At 36.5% G+C, this 24,141-nt stretch overlaps 1 protein-coding gene across 4 annotated transcripts in view; it reads left to right on the forward strand.

Moving 5' to 3' along the window:
• FAT1 (FAT atypical cadherin 1) overlaps positions 1–24,141 on the forward strand; it is a 116,218-nt gene that overhangs the window by 41,167 nt on the left and 50,910 nt on the right. For all 4 annotated transcript variants that reach the window (XM_054701025.1, XM_054701024.1, XM_037526343.1 and 1 more), the window contains exon 3: positions 10,431–10,745. In XM_054701025.1, coding sequence (XP_054557000.1) covers positions 10,431–10,745 — 315 coding nt within the window. The remainder of the gene's footprint in view (positions 1–10,430; positions 10,746–24,141) is intronic.

Consider the following 24,141-nt stretch of genomic DNA (forward strand, 5'->3'; position numbering starts at 1 on the left):
GTTTTCATATTTTATATCTATTCATTTTATTAATGGTTTAGAGGGAAGAAGAAAATTATTTCACTGTTTAATGAAATGTTTATTTATTGAAAAGCTTTAGAAAGTACAATTTTAGCTTCAATAGAGGGAATTAAAACCTAGGATAATACAAGAACTATTGAGGTTAGTTATTCTACATATTTAATTTTTCCCAAATTCAAGTCTTTGCTTTAGTTTTTTAATGTAGATGTGTGAGAACCACAAATCTGTTCTTATTGTCTTGAGTAAGAACTATTGATATTTCTCCAAGACACTTTTTTCATGTGTCTTAAACTCAGTGTTTCAAAGTATATGATGAAATTTTTTACCTATTTGCTTGTAACAGCAGATTATATAATTCTTATGTGTTTACCATGGTTACCACTAAGAAATCATGGTTGTGATAGTTCATGTGTTTATCTTGAGTGGATATTATAGGTATGTTGAGTCTTAATTATTACCCTTGGTTTCAGGATCGACTGGTAAATACAGGATTTTGTGATTTAAAAAATATATCAAATTAGAAATTATTAGTAAGGTATGTTCAAGTTTTCTTATCTTTTTCATTAATACAAGTCTAAGTTTGGAAAACATAAATTAATGAGGGGAATATGTGTGTTTATAAATTGTTGTTTTGCCTTAGCAAAGATTCTTGATGAGATTTAAAGTAGACAAATCTTGTGGTGAATTTAGATCTTTTTATTTTTTTATTTTTAAATTATTTTTAAAGATTTATATAAGAACCGGGGTACAGGCCAGATGTGCAGGAGGGTGAGAGGATTCATCAGAGACAGAGCGGGGAACAGAACAGGCAGATTGACTGAAATACACTGCTGAGGGGAGCAGCGGGCGAGACAGGAAAGGTCTGCTGCACCATGTGGGTTGCTCCGCGGCCGGCGGGGATCGAACCCACACTGCAGAGGCTGCAGACAGCTTCACAGTGTGATGCTCATCCGCCTGTGCCACCAGGGAGGCCCTAGATCATTATTTTTTAATGTTTGATTAAATTTGGAGGCATAAAGCATAGTAATGCTCAAATTTTCTCCTAAGTTGTCAGTGTCAGCAGATGTCTTCCTAACTGGATTAGCTTCACTTAGTTTCTGAGGTCTTACAGGCATTAGGCTTGGCAGGAAATTGGATATTAAAAGTAGCTGAATATTCTTGAAAATTGTAAGTTTTCATCTTATAAAATAATTTGAATTTTTTAAATTTAAAAACTGCTTGATGGTTAAAATAGAAATTAATAGAGAACCACTTAGGTTTGGATAGGAAAACAGGGGAATTTATACAGATGCTCCCCCACCCCAATATGTTTCCACTGGTATTCAGTTCATGTAAAACATACCTTCCTTTTTACATAGCTGAATCACATGTGGGTCTTCAGTTTTATTTTAAGAAAAATAAATGGTTGCAGTTTTCTGTATTTAGAAGTCAGTTTTATAGACGCGTAAACAGACCTTAGAAAAAAGGAAAACTTGCTCTTCTATCAGGCTTGTGCATTCTAGGATTCTGGAGACAACTGTCTCTTTTGGAAAGAGTTCTGTTTATACAGTGACTAGTGTAATATTCAGCTGTAGCAGGAGGAATCTCATTCCATTCCTTCTTTAGCAAGGGAGTGTTTTAAGGAGCTTGGCATGAGGCTTAGTCATTTCAACTGACATTCTAATCATTGAATAACTCCTTGTCCTCATCCTAAAACTTACTTTGCAATACAGATGTTTCAGGCAGTTGTTATTCAGCATATGGAAACCTCTCTCTACTGACTTTTATTTATCTTTTTAATGATTTATTTTTATTTATGCACACAAGAACTGGGGTGTAGGCCAGAAGTGCAGGGGTTAGAGGATTTAACAGACAGTGGGGAGCGGAACAGGAGGATCTACTGAAATACACTGATGAGGGGAGCAGCAGGCAAGACAGGAGAGGTCTGCTGTGCCATGTGGGTTAGCCCCTAGGCCTGGGATTGAACTCATGCCACAGCTAGCTTGATAGTGCTAAGACTTTCACCCCTGCATCACCAGGGAGACCCTCTGTTAACTTTTAGAGGTTGCTTTTACATAGTTGGAATTTCTTAAGTTCTTCTGATACACTTGGGATATATTCTTTGAAATGTGGGTTTAAAAACATTTTTGTGCAACACACATTTCTTGTGGAAAAATTAGAAAATGTTAACACAAAGGAGAAAAATTTCCTTATCCCTTTAACCCAGCATTTTTAATGTGTGCATCTGTGTGTGTACATATATGCATGTGTATACGCACACACATTTTCTCCCAGTTATACCAAGTTCCAGATTCATTCAAAATGGAAGTCACTCCAAGCAAGATTATTTTTGGTGAATAGTATATTATAGGATACAGTTTTTAAAAATATTATTCAAGTATTGATTACCAGATTGAAAAGTCATTAAGATTTCTTTTCCAAAAGTTATTCCTTAAAAATCAGTTTTGACCTGACATAAAACTTTCACAAATGACTTAATTTAGAACTCTGGATTTACCACCCGTCACTGAGTATTACAGAGCTAATAGCAGTAACTGTATTTACAACTCAGTTATAGTCTCACAGTGATAATTCAGTATTAATATAATGTGCTATGCTTTTATGTTTCATTTATTATAAATTTAGTGTGCATTTTTATGTAACATGATGATATAATAAATGTAATAACCTGGATTCAGAACAGTGTTGGCTTCTTTTTTATATTCTTTTTTTCCTTTTATATCCCTAAGGGCTTAGTCACGGGGGATTCTTGCACAGGGATTCTTTGACCCACATGTAGATGGGTTTATACTCTGTCATGTCATTCCTTTCACTGTGGGCAAGTGCTGTTAAACTTTTGTGATGTGTTGATTTTTTCCATTATCAGTGTTGAACTTGTGAATATCACCTACACAAACTTACAGGGGGAAAATCCAGGATTTGAGAGTTAGACATGGCTGTTAAGCATAGCTCTACCACCCATAAGAAAAGGAAAAATTCCTCCTCTCAGTGAGGAATGAGAGGGACACTGGTGAGTATGAGTTTGACTATGGAGCTAGGCAGCTAGGTTTTCATTCTTGCTTCTCTCTGCACCATGTTGGGTAACTTACGACACTTAACACTTGAGACTTAAATGAATTATGAAATGTAAGTGTTTAGGTGACTGATAGGTAAAGGAATTCATTACTTTATTACTGTTATAATAATGAGTAAATGGTTTTGCTTAGACCAATGGCTTTCAGTTCTAAACCTCTGCATCCACATATGGAAAATGAGGAAAGACTCCTGAGCTTAAGGAATAATTGTGAGGATTAAGCAAGATGGCATATACTAAGTGTGTGCTGAGTGTGCATCTAGAAGAAGTTGGGAAAGGTAATCCACATTGAAACTGTACAGCTTCTAAAATATAAAGCAACATGCTAGAAACAGTGCCATTGGCATGTGAAATGTGTTCTTCAAATTTTAATGTCTTCTAAGACTGTCTTGTATATGTACTTTTACCCAGTTAATATGAATTAACATGTTACTTTGGTACTTAAGGATGATTGATCTCTTTAAGAGAGCTTATCCATGAAAACCCTCACTAACAATATTATTGATGGTGATATGGAAATCAGAACTTGGAATCATTTCTCGACAAAGCATGAAAATAAGGTCTAGCAGAGCTTGCCATGGGAATGACTCTGCAAAGCTGAAGAAATCCTTGGACTTGAAACATGATGCTTAAAATCTGATTATGAACTTAATATGTTTTAGTAAGTTTGCAAGTCAGAAAGCCTCCTCAGCTAATTTTAAAGTTATTGCAACAATTTTAATTGAAAGAGTTGATAGATATACATTTTAATTAAAATGATTTAAGTAGGCAATCTGAATAATGAAAAAACCGATTGACAGTTGCTACATAAAAAGCTTTCCCTTTAATCATTAACTTCTGACCTAATGTAATTATAAAATTTCATAGACTTAACACTTTGTAGTTTCATATATAAATACTTTCAAATATTTAAATATTGTTGAAACTGTCAGAATATCCATTATACATCTCAGATTAAGTGAAACAAATTATTGGAAATGAAAGTATATCATGATATAAAGGGAAAATAAAACAAGAAGGTTATAGTCACAAAACTGAAAAGGATTGCCGGTACTTGTGCTTTATATAGCTTTTTATTACATACATTTTAAACATGGCTTGAAATTCATTGTTATAGAAATTTACAGACTCAAAAATATTTTAGTTCATGAGTTGATTTTATTTTTCTGTATCATCTCTTTATCACCTTGTTTGTGTGGTTTTCATTTTTGATAACAGAACTTAATCAAATCAAGGTTCTACTTTTACACTTCTATAAAATGTATTTTCCACTCAATTTGTATACTAGAGACACGCTTCTGTGTCATTAATGTTTGCTTAAAGCTGTGTTATGTATTTCATTATATAGTAGACCAGCCCCCATTCTCTCCTGCTTCTATGGAATGTGCTTAATGTCTTCATTGCACAGAAAAAGATTTTTGCAGCACCAGATACTTTACCCAGAACTTCAGATGTTGGGAAAACAGCAAAACAAATTTTTTCCATTTGGGCAATATAATTTACATTCCTTTCAAACCAGGACTTTTTCTCTGGAAAGTGCAGGTCATGCTCAGTTGCTTTTATGCTTCTCTCCAATTAGAGAACACAGACAGGGGCTTGGAGGAGTCACTGCATAGGATTGGGGTGGTCGTCTGTTAGTGATTGAAGCCCAGATCCACTTCTCATGCAAGTGGGGCTTTGGGCAAGTTGTTGACATTGTGTGTTTTTCTCATTTGTGTAATAGGAATGATCTTAGTGTATACTTTGTAGCTTTACTGTAAAGATTAAAGGAGTTAATGTATGAGAAGTGCTTAAAATAGTATGTGGCACACCATGAGCTCTATATCTGTATTTGCTGCTAGAATATTACCATGTGCTTGCTGCATTCCAGATCACAAATGGTTTCTCACAAAGTAACACTCACTGCTGATAGTTCACTGGTTTTAAAAGGTTGCGTCATGGTAATAATCAGTACCATGTCTTGAGTTAAACTGCAGAGTATTTCGTGGAGTTCCTTACTCTGTTGTTAGCTTTAAGAGGGCAGAGAGGTATATCTGTTGGATTCTGTAAGAGTTCCCAACCCTACCTAGCAGTTTAAGGGATACTTCTTAGTTGATATATATTTTACTTATTGTGACTTAAAGAAAAATCAAAAGCATGGAATATTTACCTTATTTGTGCAGTGCCAAGCATTTAAAATTTAAATATATACACACCAAAAAATTTCTGTTTTAAAAAGTATTTGAATTTGTTTTCTGCAAAATTTTTCTCTGCAAAATAAACCATTGAATATTATTATAATTTCCTAATGTTTTATAATTACCAGCATCAGTAAATGACAGTATCTTGTATACTTAAGGTGTCAGGGAGTAGTTTTTTTAAGGACACATTTTTTGGAAAACGAAAACATTTTTTTTCTGTGGATGCCATTTAGAATCATTAATTCCTTAACTATAACAGTTTCTTATCTCATTTGTACCTTTATTTTAGTCAACAATAACAATTGCAAACTCAGCAGAATCAAGTAGGTACATTAGCTGTATACATTATATATTTACATGTGGTTATACTAGTGTTTCTAAGAGAATTAAAAGATTTTGATTTATTAGGTTGTATTGAAAGTCAAATTGTACAATCATTTTAAAGAGTGGTTAAATTTTAGAATATTTTTATATCAAACTCATTTTACTTTGCACACTAATACTGAAGCAAAACAAAGTGTGAAATAAAATCATTTATTAAATTATAGTAAATTTGGAAGTTAAAATGTAAACATATATAATTGGTTTTCTATTTAAATCTTTAGCCCTAATAAAAGACTCTTACACATTGTGATCTGTCAAGGTACCAAGATATTGAAATATTAAGTTTTTATTAGTCTAAATCTAGCATTTAGTGAAAATGAGATGAAAACAAATTCAGAAAAATTTTACACTTAAGGAAACAGATAAATCTACTCATTATAAGCTTGGATGGACATCCTATTTTTTAAAAGTTCTCATCTTTTATTTTTTATGCATGCCCTTGTTTTATCACATGCTGAGTGAGTACTCACTGTTTACCAGGCCCTGAGCAAAACTGATACAAATCCCTGCCCTTCAGGAGTTTCCATTTTAGTAGGAAGAAGGAAGCTAATATTTATTTAGAACAATTGTAGGAATTCTGATTCTTTCATAATTACGAAATCATTGAGTTGACTGGATTAGTTGCAGAAACAGGTATTATATGTCTACCATTGAGTAAACATTTATTTCAAAAGTTACCGTGCTGTTGATGAAACCATGGAATCAGAATAAAGAGTAGTCGGTTCCTTTTTGCATGCAGGGAAAATATCACCAAAAATTATATTTCATGTTTCATTTTTCTTGTAATTGACTATAGAAGGGTTTTATATAATTACTGCCTTAAGCTTGGTTCCAGGAAAGTTTGCTTTTTAAAGTACATGACATGGTATATTAGAAAGGAGGGTTGGGTTTGCATATTTATGTTGCCATGTCATTGCTGATTATAAGTATTTTAGAGGTGGATTAGCTGAAGAATGTGAAATAGCAAAGTTTTGTTGAAAGCTTTGGCACTGGGGCTTCATGGGGCGAGAGGGCGTACAACCTGTTAAAGAAAATAGGAAAATTCCAAGAATAAAGGTGTTCTGTGGCCATGAAATTTGAGTTATTTTTGGCAGTGTAATAGATATTGAACTTTATTTTTACCTTAAAAATTACTGTGCTGAAAGCATCTTGCCCCATTTGTACCATTGAGGGGGAATGCATGCTTTTCCTGTTCAAGACCTGTATTCAAGCTGATAGCACCATTAACCATCAGTAGTGGTGGTAGGAGTTATTCCTGGAAATCTTTGTTTACTTTTGGGCCATTTTAGGGACCCGAGTACCTAATACTTTATATCCTGTAGCCCAAACATCAGTACTTGTTTGATTAAATATATGGCTGTTAATGAATCATTCTAGAAAGTCATTTCGCTGTGAGATATATTTTCAGCTACATTGGTCAAGAGCTTTTAAAATTTATTTTCTATTCCAGTCTAATTTTCCCACCATATGCACATTTAAAATCAGTTTCCATAGTGACATCTGGTGGTGGTTTGAAATCTTAGAGAGTTAAGATTGGAATGATAAATATTTTTATTTAATAACTCCAGATTCCTGACTTTTTTATTATTTTTCAGCTTATTAACTACTTTTCCTGAAAATGTCTTCATTGTGCTCTTCAGATTAGAAGGCATTTATTTCTTCTGTAATGTTCCATTAAAGCAAAGGAATGATTCCTTAAGAATATTGTTGGGCGGTACATAGAACAACCTTGTCTAAACTTGTCTTTTGTACTCAAAATAGATATCATAGAATCATGCTGCAGCATCGCTCCTTTGTCTGCTTTTGTACACTGTAACCTTGAGTCAGGAAAGGTGTCATTTCCACATTATTCTTCCACTGGCTCTTTCTCTCCCTGTGTTGTCATTCTTCTTGCTTGACTGGAAGATGTTCTGTGGCTGGTCTGAGTGAGTTACCATTTCTCCTCACCGCACTCCCTGAGCTTATGCACCATCCAGTTGCATACTCTTTTTGCTATCTCAGAAAGTGAAAGGGGAAATGAAAAATAGGAGAAGAGGTAACAGGAAGAAGGAAGCTGAGAGAGGGAAATATATTTGAAGACAGATTGGAGACTATTCAGCAAGAGTGGGTGGGTGGGTAAAGGGGTGGATGGATGGATTGATGGACCCCAAAAAAAGGTGGTTGTGGGTAAGTGTTAAAGAAAAATATCTTTAAACTACAATTTTTTTTTGGTATTTTATAGAATTGTTGCAGGAAAAGTGAATTTATAACCCAGTGGGAAAAAAATCCTCATAATGTTTGCATATTATATTTTTTCCCTACTACACTGAGCCTAAAGAAAGCTTTTACATGTGGATAAACATTTAATAACTCTTGAGTACTGACAAATGAGAAAAATAGATGGAATGCAAGATTTGACTGATTTTTTGAGAGTTCTCACATTACATTTTGTTTATTTTATGCATGCCATGCTAACACTAGGACTGATGGCAATTTTTGACTTTAAGAAATTCGTGGTATTTGGACTTCAGTTCTGTCATTTACAACGAACCTGGGAAAGTTACTCATTTCACTTAATCTGAATTTTTCATCCATGTTATGGGGTTAATAACAACATATACGTAGGCAGATTAGGTAGAAAGGCTGAATAAAATAGTGAATGTAGACACTTTTAGTATTTTTGTCATGTAAACATTGAGCAAATGTGTTTCTATAACTGTTGTTAATAAATGCCTACAGAGGACATTTTAGAGGGACACAATTTTAAAAAGTAGAAAGCAATGTAAATTGAGGATTAGAACAGGAAAGAAATGTACAGGTACAGGCACCCATGCACTTGTCTTTTTGAAATTTTCTAATATTTCACCTACCAAATGAATTATGTTATGGTTTAATGAAGCAGCAGAACACAAGAGGAACATACGCACAGTCATTTAGTTAATGTGCCATCTAGTACAGGAAACATCCCTATATTCTCTGACTTCTTTTGTATCAGTTGATAGGAGTGATGAAAATGAGAAACTGGAAAAGATTATCTTCCCTTGTTGAGGCCACTCCTTTCAGACTAAAAATAGGTATAATTTTGCTAATTTACTGACTGAATTGAGTATGTATCGACTGTGTTTGGACAACAACAAAAAAAGGAAAACATTTATCTGACTGGTGTCTTTGCTGCATAGAGAAGCCATTTAGCTCCTTTTTATTTAAGTGTTCTGAGGCTGTGTTCATATTTCTAGAAATATATAAAATCAGTCTGTGGGTTTGCTAAGAATTAATGAAGCAATAGTAAATGATTGTAATGTTTCTGAAAAATAAGATTTTATGATGCTCTTTAATATTTTAATATTTAAATTTGCTACTTATAAGTTGTAAACATTTTGGAAAGGGTTAGATATGATTGTCTAGCATTAAAAATAAATGAATTTTTCTGCTAACTTCAAGTTGCCAAATATTTAAATTTATATAATGATCAAAAAGTACAGATTTATGTTTGGTTGGTATAAAAACTTTCCTTTCTGAGCATGGATTAAATTGATATTTGTAATTTCCCCCATAGTAATTTACATTAGATGGGAAACTTTATAGTGGAGTGTAGGATTTCCAAAGTCCTGCCTAGATCATGGCGTTGACTCCTAAAAAGTAGCATTAATTCAGAATAATTAACCTACAGGAAAAAATGTTTTGGGAAAACCAAGGGACAGGGTTATGTCTCTATATATATAAAAAGGAGAGATTTGCCTAAGGGAAGTTACTATTTCTGTTAATCATCCTGAGGAGAGGTTAATCCTGGGATTAAGTAGGGTCTGACTGATTTCAGTGATTGGGCCAAAACATTACGGATACTCTAACCCTTTTCTTTGTAATTGTATAACTCTGCCTTTTACTAGTTAATAAAAAAATGTGTCCTAGTTTAGGTTCTAGTTGAGGACTTTTTCTCTAACAACCGCAGTTAAGATATCTATTCACTTTGATCACTTAATAAATCAAATATTGGGCTTTGGGTAAGGTGCTGGAAATACAGATATTCGAGAAGCTTGTTGCCTTTGCCCTTGTGGACCTTAGAGGATAGTGGGAGAATTTGTATTTTTAGCCTACTAATTGTATTGCCATTTGCTTAAGGTGATTAAAAGAAATTGGAGATTTGGGTACATAAGAGACGTGAGCTATTTCTTTTTCTGGACTTTGAAAAGTTACACTCTGTTTTGTTAGTCACTGTAAAAAGGGGTATGTATACCAGACTAAGACATCTAGAGCAGTGCTGCTCCCCAGCAAATGAATACAGTGTGGGAAGCAGGGGTGCTATACTGTGGAACTCATCTATCTAGGCTGTGACTCTGATATTGTCCTTGGGCCCTTGATTAATCTCTAGGATATTCAACGTATCTCAAAGGACATGCATTTCATTTTTGAAAAAACAAAGTTATTGACCTGTTAGATGATCTCATACAACTCCTCTGTTGGGTTTTTTGAGACTTAAGTGAGATAATACCTTGTAAAAAGTGATTCTGATAGCATCTGGCACCTAATGCTAATAATGGCATATGATTCATAACTGATATTATGTTGCTGTGCTAAATATGTCTGTATTTGTTCATTTAATCAACTTACACAGATTATACTATATTGTACTAGCTCCACTCTAAGGAAAGGCAGTGGAGCCAGAGAGATTAGATAACTTGCAACTATAAGTGACATATAAGCCCTTCATAAATCAGAGTTGTTTTTCAGGTTAATACTTCCTCAAAGTGTCAGGTTTTTATTGTTGTTGATGTGTGTTACTTCTTTCTTTCTAGGCGTCATAGAGACCTCAGATCGACTGGACCGGGAGACGACTTCCCATTACTGGCTAACTGTCTATGCCACCGACCAGGGTGTTGTGCCTCTGTCATCATTTATAGAGATCTACATAGAGGTCGAGGATGTCAATGACAATGCACCACAGACATCAGAGCCTGTTTATTATCCAGAAATTATGGAAAATTCTCCCAAGGATGTATCTGTGGTCCAAGTTGAGGCTTTTGATCCAGATTCTAGCTCTAATGACAAGTTAACATATAAAATTACAAGTGGAAACCCACAAGGATTCTTTTCAATACATCCCAAAACAGGTAAGCATTATATCATTATATGAAATATTGTCCCTTATGTTCTCCTGATACAGGACAATTTAGGAATTTTCTAAATTGGCCACTTTTCTTTAGCATTTAATAAATTGTTTTCCCTTCAGAACAAGCCTGTATTTCCAGATGAAATTTTAGTACATGCTTTTTTTTTCCTTTGAATTTGCTTTAATGAAGTTATTTTATACTTTTCCTCATTTGTAGAGTTTCACTTTCAGATTAAAGAGCAAATATTGTTTCAGTAATAGTTCCAAATTAATGTTATAACTTGAACTTAGTGCAAACTCTATTACTTGTCAAGTATCCTGAGTTTCTTAACTTTGCTTTTTATGAAGAATATTAGGAGTTTATTTCATAATCACAGCGTTGTGGGGTTTTTATTTTTTTAATATTGTATAAGAATTTTTCCGTAGAGGACACTTTTTCTCTGCAGACAGTAGGAGAAATCAGAATCAAAGTTTTCAAATTGGGAGCAGTTACTTTACATTTGACAATGCATCTACTTTTTTTCTTAGTTCTTGGTGTTCTTCTCCACATAATTTCATTAAAAAGAAGCTAAAAGTAGCTAAATTTGTGTTGGGGAAAAGTTAGCTGTCACTGACACAATGAAAACATCATATGGAGAGTGTCCTGCTGTTCAGACAAGAACCATTGAGAGGACAATTTAGTTGTAGGGAAATAAAATGTCTCAGTGAACAGACCAGAGGCTTTTGAAGGCAGATATTTTGGTGATTCAGTACCACAGAGCACACTTTTTGTATGGTAAATTATTAGTCTTTAAAACTCTTGTCAGTATTTCAACCGTTCACACAGACTGTCAAGACTTTTGAAAGTGAACAAGATTTATTTTGAAATTATGGTGTTTACTTTTGCTTTGGAATAATTGTTTTAGCTCTTTAGCCAAATTCTGACATATTCCTCTGAATGGGAATAGGAGTGGGGTTTGGATTTTTAGAAAATCCAAATCAAATTTTTATTTCATAATCAAATCCATTTGATTATGAACGATTTTGAGTCTTATAAGAGTTTACCTGGGAGAGAACCAGGATCTGAGCATTTTCTTCTGGAAATTTAGGGTAGGGTGCAGGAGTCTGAACCCAAGAAAAAGGGCTGGAATCATGAGATTTTACAGAAATAAGATTTGAATTATTATCTGTAAGTGAATAAAACACTTGTTTAAGCAGTGTAGTTAGATGCTGTTACTACTGCATAAGTGATAACCTAAGTTCAGACTCATTTTTCGTGAAATGAAAGAGAACAAAGCTAAAAAAATTAGGCACCATCAAATATAAATGAAGATTAGAAGTTTATAAAAATTTCAGAGAATTTTGGAGACAAGAAACTATTTGCCTAGGACCAAGAGGATCATAGACCTTGAGAAAGAGAGAAATCTAGACGTTGAAGGCCTTGAGGATACTTCAAGAACATAACTTATCCCTATTATAAAATTGTTTGAGGTAGACTCTAAAATGTTTTCATTTTCTTCCTCTTATCTTTTAGATTAGGTTAATAATAAGCTTCTGTGAAGAGCAGACATGCAAGCAGTGAATGTTCTTTTAAATGTCTGAATAAATACTGTATATCTGGACATATATATTTGAGGAGAAGTAGAATGAAGAAATAAGGAAATTATATCAGCCAGAGCTATTGTGGGGCTCTTTAAAGCCTTGGTTATCCTTGGGGCCTCTGGAATGAAATTATTCATGTGGTGTTATGTCTTATAGAAATGTGATTAATAGGACATTGCCAAACCCTTTCACATCTCTATTCTGACAACTCTGGGAGAGATGTCTGCAAGGCTTCTTATTGTCAGAGAGAATAAATCCCCTCTAGGAGTGCACAGATAACTCCCAAACACCTGGGTGCAAGCACATGCACCCAGCTGACAGGACAGCAGGAGAAAAGTGATTAGGATTACAAAGAGGCTTTATTTTTTAATGAGTTGAAAGCAGATAGAAGGGGAGAATGGCTCTAGTCGGTACTCAGGAATATTTGTTGTGAAATGTATTATGCACAGTCTGGTTCCTTATAAGCTCCTCTCATTCCACCCGAAGTCCATAAAGATCAAGAAACAACCATATGTTAGCATGCACATTATTAAGGAATATAGTTAATATAGCTTCACAAGGTCTTTTGTTCATGGCTTTATTCCCTCAACTCAGCAGAAAATTTGGGTATGATCCTGGGTCCAAAGTATATATCTTCACAAAAGCCATCTAACTTGTAATAGGTAGGTCAGTAATATTGGGGGCCAGACTGTAGAAGCTGATGAAAGAAAGTTCCTGTGATTTACTGATGCATAACACCACCTGGAGACCCTAAATCATGTTACTTAATAATTAATGGCTGAGTGAGAAAGTCACTGAGATGGAAACGAAGAAATCTGGGCAACAGTGACGCTTTACCTCTGGGACCCCGGTGTTCCTTACATTTTGTGATTAGTGTTGAGAAGCTTTTTTGCATGCATGTTCAGTCCAGCACTGAGAATCATTCATGGGAAAGATTGATTCATGGGAAAATCATTCATGGGAAAGCCATGACTACTTGCATATGTTAAACTATACATAAGATCAAAATGTTAGGAGATTGATAAATGTGTGCATCTTCTTTGAATAAACACATTTCACAGAGTAAAGTAAGTCTACTTGCTCCTTAGTGGTAAAGATAAATTTGAGACCCTGGTGATTTTCAAAATGTCCAGCAGCCTAGAAAATGCCTAAATTAGTTGCCATTAAATAATTGTTTATGCGTCAAGTATTTACTGAACTGCTCTGTGTCCAGCATGTTAAGAGATTCTTTGCAAGTTTGTAGTCTAAATAAGGGAAATAGCAAGAGAAACAGGTAGGTATGAGATCGTGTGCCCTTGGCTCGAATAAACACCTCTGGAGGAAGTGAGAAGCAGACTGATTTGGTGGGTGTAATTAGGAGGATGAGGCCCCTTGGTAAAATTATTGGTCTGATCTTGAAGATGGCTTGAGAAGAGGTAGGGGATGCTTGTCATATTGGAGCATAATTTAAAGGAGTGATGAGTGTTAGCAGCCAAGAGATAGAGTTAGGTAAATGTATGAGAGAAAGGCTGTACTTGGTGGAGAATCTTAAATACCAGAATAAGGGTTAAAGGAAAATATTTTTACAAATAATGACCTGTTGAGAGTCTACATGTAATCCCTTGGAGTATTTTATATGTACTTAAATGATCTCACCAAATGACCTCATTTTTTTTTTTTTTTGTAGATTTATTTATTTTTATACAAGAGCTGGGGTATAGGCCAGAGGTGCAGGAGGGTGAAAGGATTCACCAGAGACAGAGCAGGGAGCAGACTAGGCAGAAGGACCGAAATACACTGCTGAGGGGAGCAGCGGGCGCGACAGGAGACAGGAGAGGTCTGCCATGCCCTGTGGGAATCAAACCCGCGCTGCAGAGGCTGTGGACAGCTTCACAGTGCTGCGCTCATCCCGCTGCACCACTGGGGAACTCCCTCCAAATGACCTCATTTTGGACAGGGCATCTCCATAGTACCCTCTCCTTTTGTTCATAGTATGACAAAGTATTTTTTTAAAAACAACAAAAGAACATCCTTGGGACTGGTTTTATATTCTGAATTGGGGATTCTAAATAGTATGTTTGAATAAAGATGTTTGCGTGTTTTTTTATTTTTCAGTCTGTTTTGTGCTTGGCTATGGTGCCAGAACTGTCTGCACCTCAGTTATTATTTATATTGTTTGTAAGTAGGGTGGTGGGACATTTTCTTTCTCAGAATGTACCAGCAACAGAAATGAGGATCCATTTTCTTTTTCTGACAACACACACTTCTGTTGACACCATAAATTTTGTCATTTTTTTTTTTTTGCTTGGTAATATCCAGTATCAGTTAGGGGGCATTTGCTTCTTTTGACATTTACTTGTGCAGTTATTCAGGGTAGGAGGGAGACAAGTGCCAGAATGTTAGATTGTAGGAACCTTGACTGCCCCCAGCTCCTGCAAGCAAATGCGTCACAGCTTTGTTTGTGCTGTGTCAAGGACAGAGAAGAAGAGGAGTTGCAGAGACAGTAGGGAGCAGTGTGAGCCTCCTGGGTCTCACTATCCACCAGTAACCTCAGGAATCTGAAACCACCCTAGTAAACTGTCTTTGTAATCAGTGTTATCAATTTGAACTTTTGAGGAGTGATAGGTAGTTTATAATTGGCAGATAATTTTAAGTGTTACATTTTTAGGCATGTGTGGGCTTTAGAAAGTCAGACCATAAATTTATTCTCTTGTCTGTGTGTTTGGTATTTTCCAAGTTTTGGACACAAAGCAAGTATTGCTCTTTACCTAAAAAAGCTTTATTGAAGTATAATTGAATTGCACTGAAATGCTCAGACTTAAATAAGTCTTGAATAGCTGTACCATGGGCAGCCATCACCAGGGTCAAGCAGTGAATATCTCTGTTGCTCTCCAACGTTTCCAGTGCTTTTGTGAATTCCCTCCCTACTTCTCTCTGTTCCCAGCTTCAGGCAACCACTGACTTGCTTTCTGTTACTCTCTCTTTGTTTGCATTTCTTAGAAATTTATATAAACGACTCATATCTATACTTTGGTTTTTGGAGTGTAGAAATTGCACTTAGCATGTTTAATTTGAGACCCATGCATGTGGTAGTGCGTGCCCTTTGTCTTTCCTTTCTTTTGTAATAATACCAGTGTGTAGATATGTCACACTTAGTGTTGTACAGTCTCAGACAGGTGTAGGCTCTGTAGTCACTGCTGATGGGCACTTGTGTTCTTAGTGCTTTTGGGGTGTTACAGATAAAGCCACGGTGAACATTTGAGTACAAGTCTTTGTTTGGAAATAAACTTGCATTTCTCTCATGTTTGAGCTAAGGGTGACTAACTGGAAATTGTCTCAGAGCAATAAACTGGGACAGTTTAGGTCTCAACTCATTTGCTTTCTGTTTCTCAGGGATCTTTGCCTGATTCACGTCTAGTGGTGCGTAAAGTTATTCATTTATTTTATCTGTTTTGTTGCTGTTGTTGTTGTTTTGTATTGAAGGGTAAGTCTGATTCCCTAGTGAGAAGTGGACTCTCAATTAATGCTTTTTATTTTTTAAAAGCTTTTAACTTTTTTAAACCTTTTAAATTTTAGTGCTGCCATAACTGGGTACCTCACTTACTAAGTACTGTGAATTTTCTGTTTATGAGTGTCCAAAGAGTAAAAATTCATTTTAAAAGAGACTTAGCAACATCTAGAGTATGTTTCTCAAGTGTGTGGGAATATAAGTCACTGTACACTTTCATCTGCAGCATCCTATTGCCATTATTGTAGCTAATGACCAGCACAGTGATTCATAAGTTCTGGCTGGCCCTACTTCCTCAAAATGCCATTCATTATTAGTATACTCCGCTTCTCAGGATTGGAAAGTAGGGCGTGTGTGTGTACAATATTAATTTATATTACTTGTTATAAATGAGTCATGTACTCAGCACAAAAATCAAAAGGTACGAAAGGGTATTCACGGAAAATCTTTACTCCTGTAGAGTTCTACAGGCATTCAGTTCTCTTTCTTACGTATTAACTGTATTTTAGTTTCCGTTTTCTTTCTTTCTTTTTTTTAAAGATTTATTTATTTGTTTGTTTGTTTATTTATTCGAGCACTGGGTACAGTCAGAAGCACGGGGGCGGGGGGTGGGGGGGGAGAATTCACCAGAGCGGGGAGCAGTGTGGCAGGAGAGGTCTGCGCACCATGTGGAATGGCCAGGGATCGAACTGGTGCCACAGAGGCTGCGGGCAGCTTCGCTGCTCAGCGCTCAACCGCTGCGCACCGGGGAGGCCCAGTTTCTGTTTTCTTGATGCGCTGGTGTCCTCAGTGGGCAGACACTTCCCTCTCAGGGCTCACCAGGTCTTAGAGCAAGCAAGCTGGTCAGCTTTTACATGCACACTAACTAATCCAGAGCTTGCACTTAGAACCATCTCCTTTGTCAGCCACAGTGTCTCCTTGTGCCCACCAGGTACCCAGCCACTAGGGACAGCCTGTATGCTCAGACCAGCCAGCCACAGCCTGTGTGTGCTGCTTTGCCTGGTCTCTGGAAACCTCCATGGAGACTGCCCCTGCCTTCTGCTCCTGCTGCCTCTTCACTGACCCTGCCTGCGTGGCCTGGCATAGTGTTCTCCTTCCTTGTGGGGAGTGTGACAAACCCTCTTTTCATCGACAGCTTACCTCTCTATACCTGAATAATAATAAAACTGTAAGATGGTGGAGTTTCACAGATAACCCATTATCTGCTGCCTTCTCCATTTGTTTTTTTCCCATTTTACACATAAACTATATGACTTCAGAGAGGTTAAGGCCATTCAGAGGCCAGAGCTAGAAAAACATCAGTTTTAGAGCAATTTGAAACTAATTTCTGCAACTTCTTTCATGCCTATACAGGCTAGTTGGATGAGTACATCTTAGTTTTTTCTCATTTTTTTACACAGATGATTGCATACTGCACATAGTGACATGCTTCTGGGGTTGTCTTGTTAATAGTAATAGATGCTGTGTTTTAGAAAATGACTTTATTATAGTTATTGATGGATTTGTCACATTATTACAGGAATTATCTGTTCACTTTTTTCTTTCCCTGCTCATTTTGCTGACTTTACACTGTCTAGTCAATGTGTTACTTTTTACATCTTCGCGTCATTATTGCACATCTTCCAGTTTGAGAACAAATGTGCTGAAAATGTTTTCTTTTATGGTTGAAACTAAAATCAACAGAAATGAATGCTAAATAAAAATGGGAGGGCTTCTTGCTTGAGGATATGTGTGCATGTGATTGATGTCTGTGGGCCTGCATGTACATCTTGCATAGGTTTAGGCTCACGACAGCTGTTGAATCTATTCCTGTCCACTGGAAATTTCAAAGTGCTTTTTAAATGATTTTGAGACTGTTTCAATTTACTGTTTCTTAGCCTTTCCTGTATCATTTCGGTAGAGTTAAAATTTCATGCACTTTTAGGGGGTGACTTATGCTAAATCTCACTTCCTTGTTGGATCTGGAGCATATTGCACTGTTTGAGTCTTTTAAGTTCCACTGGTTCTCTCTCTTTGGACTTATTTCCATCAGGCTATCTCATGCCTGTTACCTTTGAGAGTTGAGTTTGAAGGAACTAGCCAAAGAGAAGCCAGCAAACCATAACATTCCTTCTTTTGCTCTCTTTTGTCTTGTTCTTTGATCTTATTTATACCACTTGCCCATCCTTCTACCCCCTCTTAACCTCACTTTTAGATCAAGCCAGAATGCAACTATCCTCACGAGTCCCAGGGCAGTGACTAGTGTGGCTTATTATGTGTATTGCACTCTATATATTGTACTATAAGCAAGAACTCTGAGATGGGTAGAGACTACAAAGCCCGAGAGTCTACTTTCTTTTCCAGTTGTACTTTTGCCATTTTACATCTAATTATGTGATTTCCGAGAGGTTAAGGCCACCAATAGGGCTCCAGCAAGAAAAACCTGAATATCACAACTGCTGCTGCATACTGCCACCTTCACTCTCTGCTTTTAGGTTTGGGAGGTAAGTGTGGTTTTGGAGCCAGTTTTTCTGTACCTGCTATTTTTTTCTGTATTAAGGAAGTCTTTTATTTTTGTATTTAGAAACCATATAGTGGTTGCTTTTTAGGCTGGTCTTTTTTCTTTTTCTTTTTTTTTTAAATATACTTTTTATTTATGCATTTAAGAACTGGGGTATAGGCCAGAGATGCGGGAGTGAGAGGACTTACCAGAGACAGAGTAGGAAGCAGAACAGGCGAATTTACTGAAATACACTGCTGAGGGCGACAGGGAGCAAGACAGGAGAGGTCTGCTGTGCCGTGTAGGGTAGGTAGCTCCTTGGCCTGGGATTGAACTCCTGCAGCAGTGGCCGGCATTAGCTTGATAGCACTGAGACTTTAACCCCTCTGTCATCAGGGAAGCCTCCAGGCTGGTCTTATTTCTATGATCTCTTCAGACCAATAAACTTAAAGCTTCTAAATAACACTCGATGTTTAAACTTAACTTTTTAAAAAGCATATTACAAGGATCATGTCTGCAAGAGACAAGATAGAAAGTTTTTTAGGCTTTGCAAGCCATAAGGTCTCTGTCACAGCGACTCAGTTCTGTTGCTATAGACCGAAAGCAGCTGAGGACAATATGGAAATGAACAAGCATGGCTGTGTTCCAATAAAACTTTATTTATGGACTTTGAAATTTGAATTTCATATATACTCTTCATGTGTCAAAATATATTTTTCTTTTGATTTGTTTTTTCAATTTAAGAATGTAAGCTTGTAAGTCACATAAAAACAGTTTGATATTAGTTTCCTGATCCCTGACAGATATTTACCAGTTGGACAGTTAAATTGTTGATTTTATTCCTGAGAGGATAGACTATATGATATTGCTGAGGTAAAAATGGAAATTTCCCCTCCCCCCACCTTCTTCAAGCAATGGATGCTACCAAAAGATGATCTATGTGTTGCTTCTCCAGGTTGTTAAATTTAGTTTTTAAAGAGAGTAGGTAGAATGTTAGTTGTCAAGATTAAAATCTCAGGTAAGAGTTACAAAGTTGATATTAGACTATTAGGTTCTCCTAGTTTGAGAAATAACTATGTCTCAGAAGATAAAATATTCCCCAAGTTTTGAGATTTTCACACTTCTATGTGCTGGTGTTTCCTGTTTAAAAATATTTCAACACTTGAAATTTTAGCTCACACAGTTGGCTATATGTACACTTATCAAATCTGTACCATTTCCTTTGCTTTCTTTTCATTCCCTTATTCTGGGTTGAGAGATTCATGCTCAGATTACTAAATTATAACTTCTTATGCTTTATAGAGGATAACTTTATACAATGGCCTGTTTTTCTTCATTTGCTTACACGAGTATTTAATAATGAATTATGTTCAGTGTAAGAATTGTTATTAATTGCATATAGATTTGATGTTATTTTTACATATAGACACATGCATACACACATGCAAGTACCCATATGCACTTGTGGTTTGTATGTAGTAATCCCTAAAGCACGGCAAAGTCATAAAATGCTATGATAGTTAAAAAGTAGGTGCATTGGCTACTCACCCATGCTCTAGATACCACATTACAACTTTTTTTCACTCCTAATCAAAGTAATGGTATTTTATTGTGGCTGGAACGGAGGCCGAACAAAGTGCAATAGGAAATAGTTACAGCTGCAAACAACTTCCAAGGGTTTCCGGTAACATTTGATAGCTGCAAAGGAAGGAAATGAAGGGCCGGTCATTTTACAATGACAGGAATTCAGTGAGAAAAAAGTATACCTATTTGTAGTAGTTTTACCAAGATTTGCAAATATTTGAGGAGAAATGTGTAGCTTTTTCTTCCTCCTGCTTATTTTTTATTTGTGTAGTATTACTTAAGTCTGAAAGAAGTCAAACTCTATTCTTCCCTTTTCTGTAAATGGTGAAATAATATGCTTTTTCTCCTGAAATATGTTAGCCTTGACTCCTTAGAATAATTCTATCAAGGGGTTTTCTTTTTAATATGCTGCTGAATATTGTTTGCTAAAATTACATTTATGATTTTGGATTTAAGTGCCTAAGTGAGATTAGCTTTTTGATATCAACATGTTAACTATAAAATGGGTTTGGTTTCTTCCTTTCTCTGTCCCTGCTATAGTTGATACTTACAGAGATTCTAAGGCAATTCCAGTAAATTGAATGTGGCTTCTGCCCTTACATTTATGTTTTTAATACTATCAGTTTTCTTCTAGAGACAGCTGTAAGAGAGAACTAAAACCAGGAAAGAAGTCTGGAGAGTTCGGGATGCAAATCCCTGCTCATGCTCTGTGACTGTGTGACTTTAGACTAGTCGTTTGATTAGATTGATTGATTTTTTGGTGGTATTCTGAAAGTTGGAATTAAATGAGTTCTGAGCTACTTTCCAACCTTGACAGTCTATGAATAGAATTCCACTTCTGGCTCCAGGCCTGATCCTGCCGGCACCAGGACTGCAGTGACAAACAATGGCTGCTCGTATGACTGCAGCTGCCAAAGGAACCCTAGACAGGCTGTCGTGAGCTGCAGGCTTAGAACACCGCCTAAATAAAGAGGCGCGTTTCCACAGTGTCTCTCTGAGCTCATAGTCTAAAGCTCCGAGGGCATGGATGTTGAGTGATAACTAAAGGAAAAGTTGAACATTCGCTCTTGGCCTAGAAAGCAATCTGTATTTTTAGAGTGGAGGTTGGGGATAGGGATGCTCAGCCTCCCTGCCTGTCTTTACAAGTCTGCCCCTGCCTTTTCAGTGGGGGTGCTCCTTCTGCCTGTTTTTGGGGACCCAGTCTGGCTTGGGTCCTTAAGGGTCAGGGCTATTGAAATGAAAAAAAAAAAAATTAAGGAGCCAGAAGTTTATAATATAGTGCTTAAAGTTCTAAAACACTTTTATTTTTAACTTCTAACCTCTCTTATTTTCTGTATTTTGTACTGTTTTTCCTCCACTTATATTTAAGAGGAGAGAGGTCATTTTGGCTAAAGTAGAAAGGATAGTTTAGGAAATGGAGAATAAGCACAGGCAGATTGACTACAGAGATGATTTTATTGGGTGAATTATTTTTGAAAAAAAAATTTTTGATTGATGTCATTGTACCCACAGACCCAGGCTCCTTGATAAATGAGCTCTTTCAAAAAACAGAAATTGTTTTGCTTGTTTGTTTTCAGAATAGAAGGGTCCTTTTCTATCCTGGCCCTTAGTTGAAACAATTTTCTTATTGAAACTTTGTGCTTTAGAGGCTACACTATTCTTTATATTTATTGTTAATAAGTGGAGTTATGAAAGATTTGGCTCTTTTATTTCATTATCCTATGATGGCAAAGAAAAGAATGTGAAAAGAATATTTTTGAAGAAACAACTGATTATAATTTGTGGCACATTTTATATGTTAAGAATAAAATAAGATTTAGCTCAGTTGTGGTTCTCAGGCAGAGATGTTCAGGAAGTTCCCCCTGAGGCAGCCTGCTTCCCCCTTCCTTTTGAGGGAAAAAGCATGCAAATAACTTGTATTATTTGAAGCATTTGTCACTTTACTATCAAAATCTCTTTGGGCCTGAGACATTTTTTGCATTTTTAAAATGCCTCTGCTTTTTAATTGCCTTGTGTCTGGAATGGTATCCTATAAAGTCATAAAACATTTCCAGTGAAGATAATAAAAAAATATAGAAAATAATATGTTTATTTTTAGATCATGGAATTGTTTGCCATCCTTTTTTTGTATTTGTTTTGATATCTTAATCAAAAAGTGCATAAATTTTCTAAGGCTACTGTAGTAAGTTGCTGTAAACTTGGATGACTTAAACAACAGAATTTTTTTTTCTCACAGTACTGGAGGCCAAAAGTCTGAAATCGAGGTGTAGTTAAGGTCACACTTCCTCTGCAGGCTCCAGCAGAGAATCCTTCCTTGCCTCTTTCAGCTTTTGGTTGCTTCTTGGCTTTTCTTGGCTTCTGGCAGCTTTGAGTTAGCCAGTGTCCACCTCCATCTTCACATGGCATTCTTTTTTGTCTGTGTATTTCAAATCTCTCTACTTTTCTCTTATAAGGACACTGACTTTTTAAAATTCTTTTGCTGCTTTTACATCTGCTAGGTGCTAACACATTGAACAGTGGGAACTACTGCAACTCCATCATCACTTGGGCAGTGCATTTCTAGAACATATGTTGCTGGAGGTCACAGATGATTGTAAAAGAAGCAAAAGAATTAAAAAGCCAAAGTAGTTAGAAGGATTAGCGGAAAGTAAGTGAAGTAATGGGAAGTGTGAATTAGATGATCAAACTTTTCCCCTTCCTTGGTTTTTTCCCCTTCCTACTTATTCTCAAGTACTAATAATTGAAAAATGGTTCAAAGTAAATTTCCTGCCTGGGGAGGTGAATACATTGTCACATAGTAGTTGTTCTCTAAACCTAGGATCTTTTTTCTATAGTTTTGGTTCCTAGAAAAATTTCTTATTACAGATCACAAGTACTTGTCTCATTGTGAATGCACCTTAATTCTATTGAGAAATTCTTTTTGCTCCTTTGTTCTCCAGCTGCCGTCTAGTTGCATCTGTGTGCTGTTTCAGCCCATCTTGTGCAGAACCAAAGCCTTTAGCCCTCCCTGAGTTCTCATTCTCAAGGTGTACTTTAGACTCTCATGCTCCAGGTTTATAAAACACCCAGCTCAACTCCTTGCTAAACAGCCTTGAGTAAGCAACTTAATCTGTCTGAGCCTTTACAAGTATTTATTTAGTATGGTAGAGCTATTAGATTATATATACATATAGATTAAATGAGATAATGTATTTAAAGCTCAGTGCAATACTTGGGCATTTAGTAGGTAACAATTAGAAATGAGGTCATTTGATGTATTAGTTAGCTTTGGTCTTCACAGCAAGCCATCTTAAAACTTGGTGACTTAAAACAGCAGCCATAAGTTAGTTCAGGATTTTGCTGAGCAGTCCTGCCCTGCCCAGGCCTGGTTGATGGCTCATGCGGTGGTGGTCACTTGGCTGGATGGCTTGAGGATGGCTGGTTGGCTGGTTGGTTGGTTGGTTGGTTGGTTGGTTGGTTGGTTGGTTGGTGTCTGCTGGAATGACAGAGATTACTCAATTACATGTGTCTTTCCTTCTGACTCAGTTCAGAGGTTCTTGGAATACAGAGCCTTTGCTTTCTCCCCTTGTTTTTTGTATGTATCCTTGACTGACTACAGTGTGTTCTTGAATAGCATTCACCTTCTGGCCTTCATCCTTGTTTCTTTTTTTTTTTTTTTTTTAAAGATTTATTTATTTATTTATATAAGAACCGGGGTATAGGCCAGATGCGTGGGAGGGTGAGAAGATTCACCAGAGACAGAGCAGGGAACAGAACAGGCAGAGTGACGAAATACACTGCTGAGGGGGCCAGTGGGCACGACAGGGGAGGTCTGCCGCGCCATGTGGGCCGGCCGGGATGGAACCGGTGCTGCAGAGGCTGCAGATAGCTTCACAGCACTGCGCTCAACCACCTGCGCCACCAGGGGAGGCCCCATCCTTGTTTCTTGAGAAAATAAGATGTGTCTTTTTGCTTTCTCATATATTACTAGTTTACTGGTCAAGCTGACATAGTTTTGGAGCACAGCTTTGTGCCCACTATGTGCACAGGCTGTGCGCTCCCTCTACAAGCTCCAGTGCCAGGGGCCTGTTATGTTCCCTTTTCCACTCCTCTGATAACCAGTGTGTTTTTCACAAGGCCTGAGAATTATTTTTGTTGTGTATTAGAGTTTTTCTTTGGTTATTTATATTCTGCAAATGAGTGAAACCATTCAGTAACCGTTGAACTTAATTTTATTTATCCTAATCACATCAAGATCTATCCATTTTATCCCAAAATACACTATTT

The sequence above is a fragment of the Talpa occidentalis genome, unplaced genomic scaffold, assembly GCF_014898055.3.
Source record: "Talpa occidentalis isolate TD23 unplaced genomic scaffold, MPIMG_talOcc4v2.1 talOcc4.4, whole genome shotgun sequence".
Taxonomy (NCBI): Eukaryota; Metazoa; Chordata; class Mammalia; order Eulipotyphla; family Talpidae; genus Talpa; species Talpa occidentalis.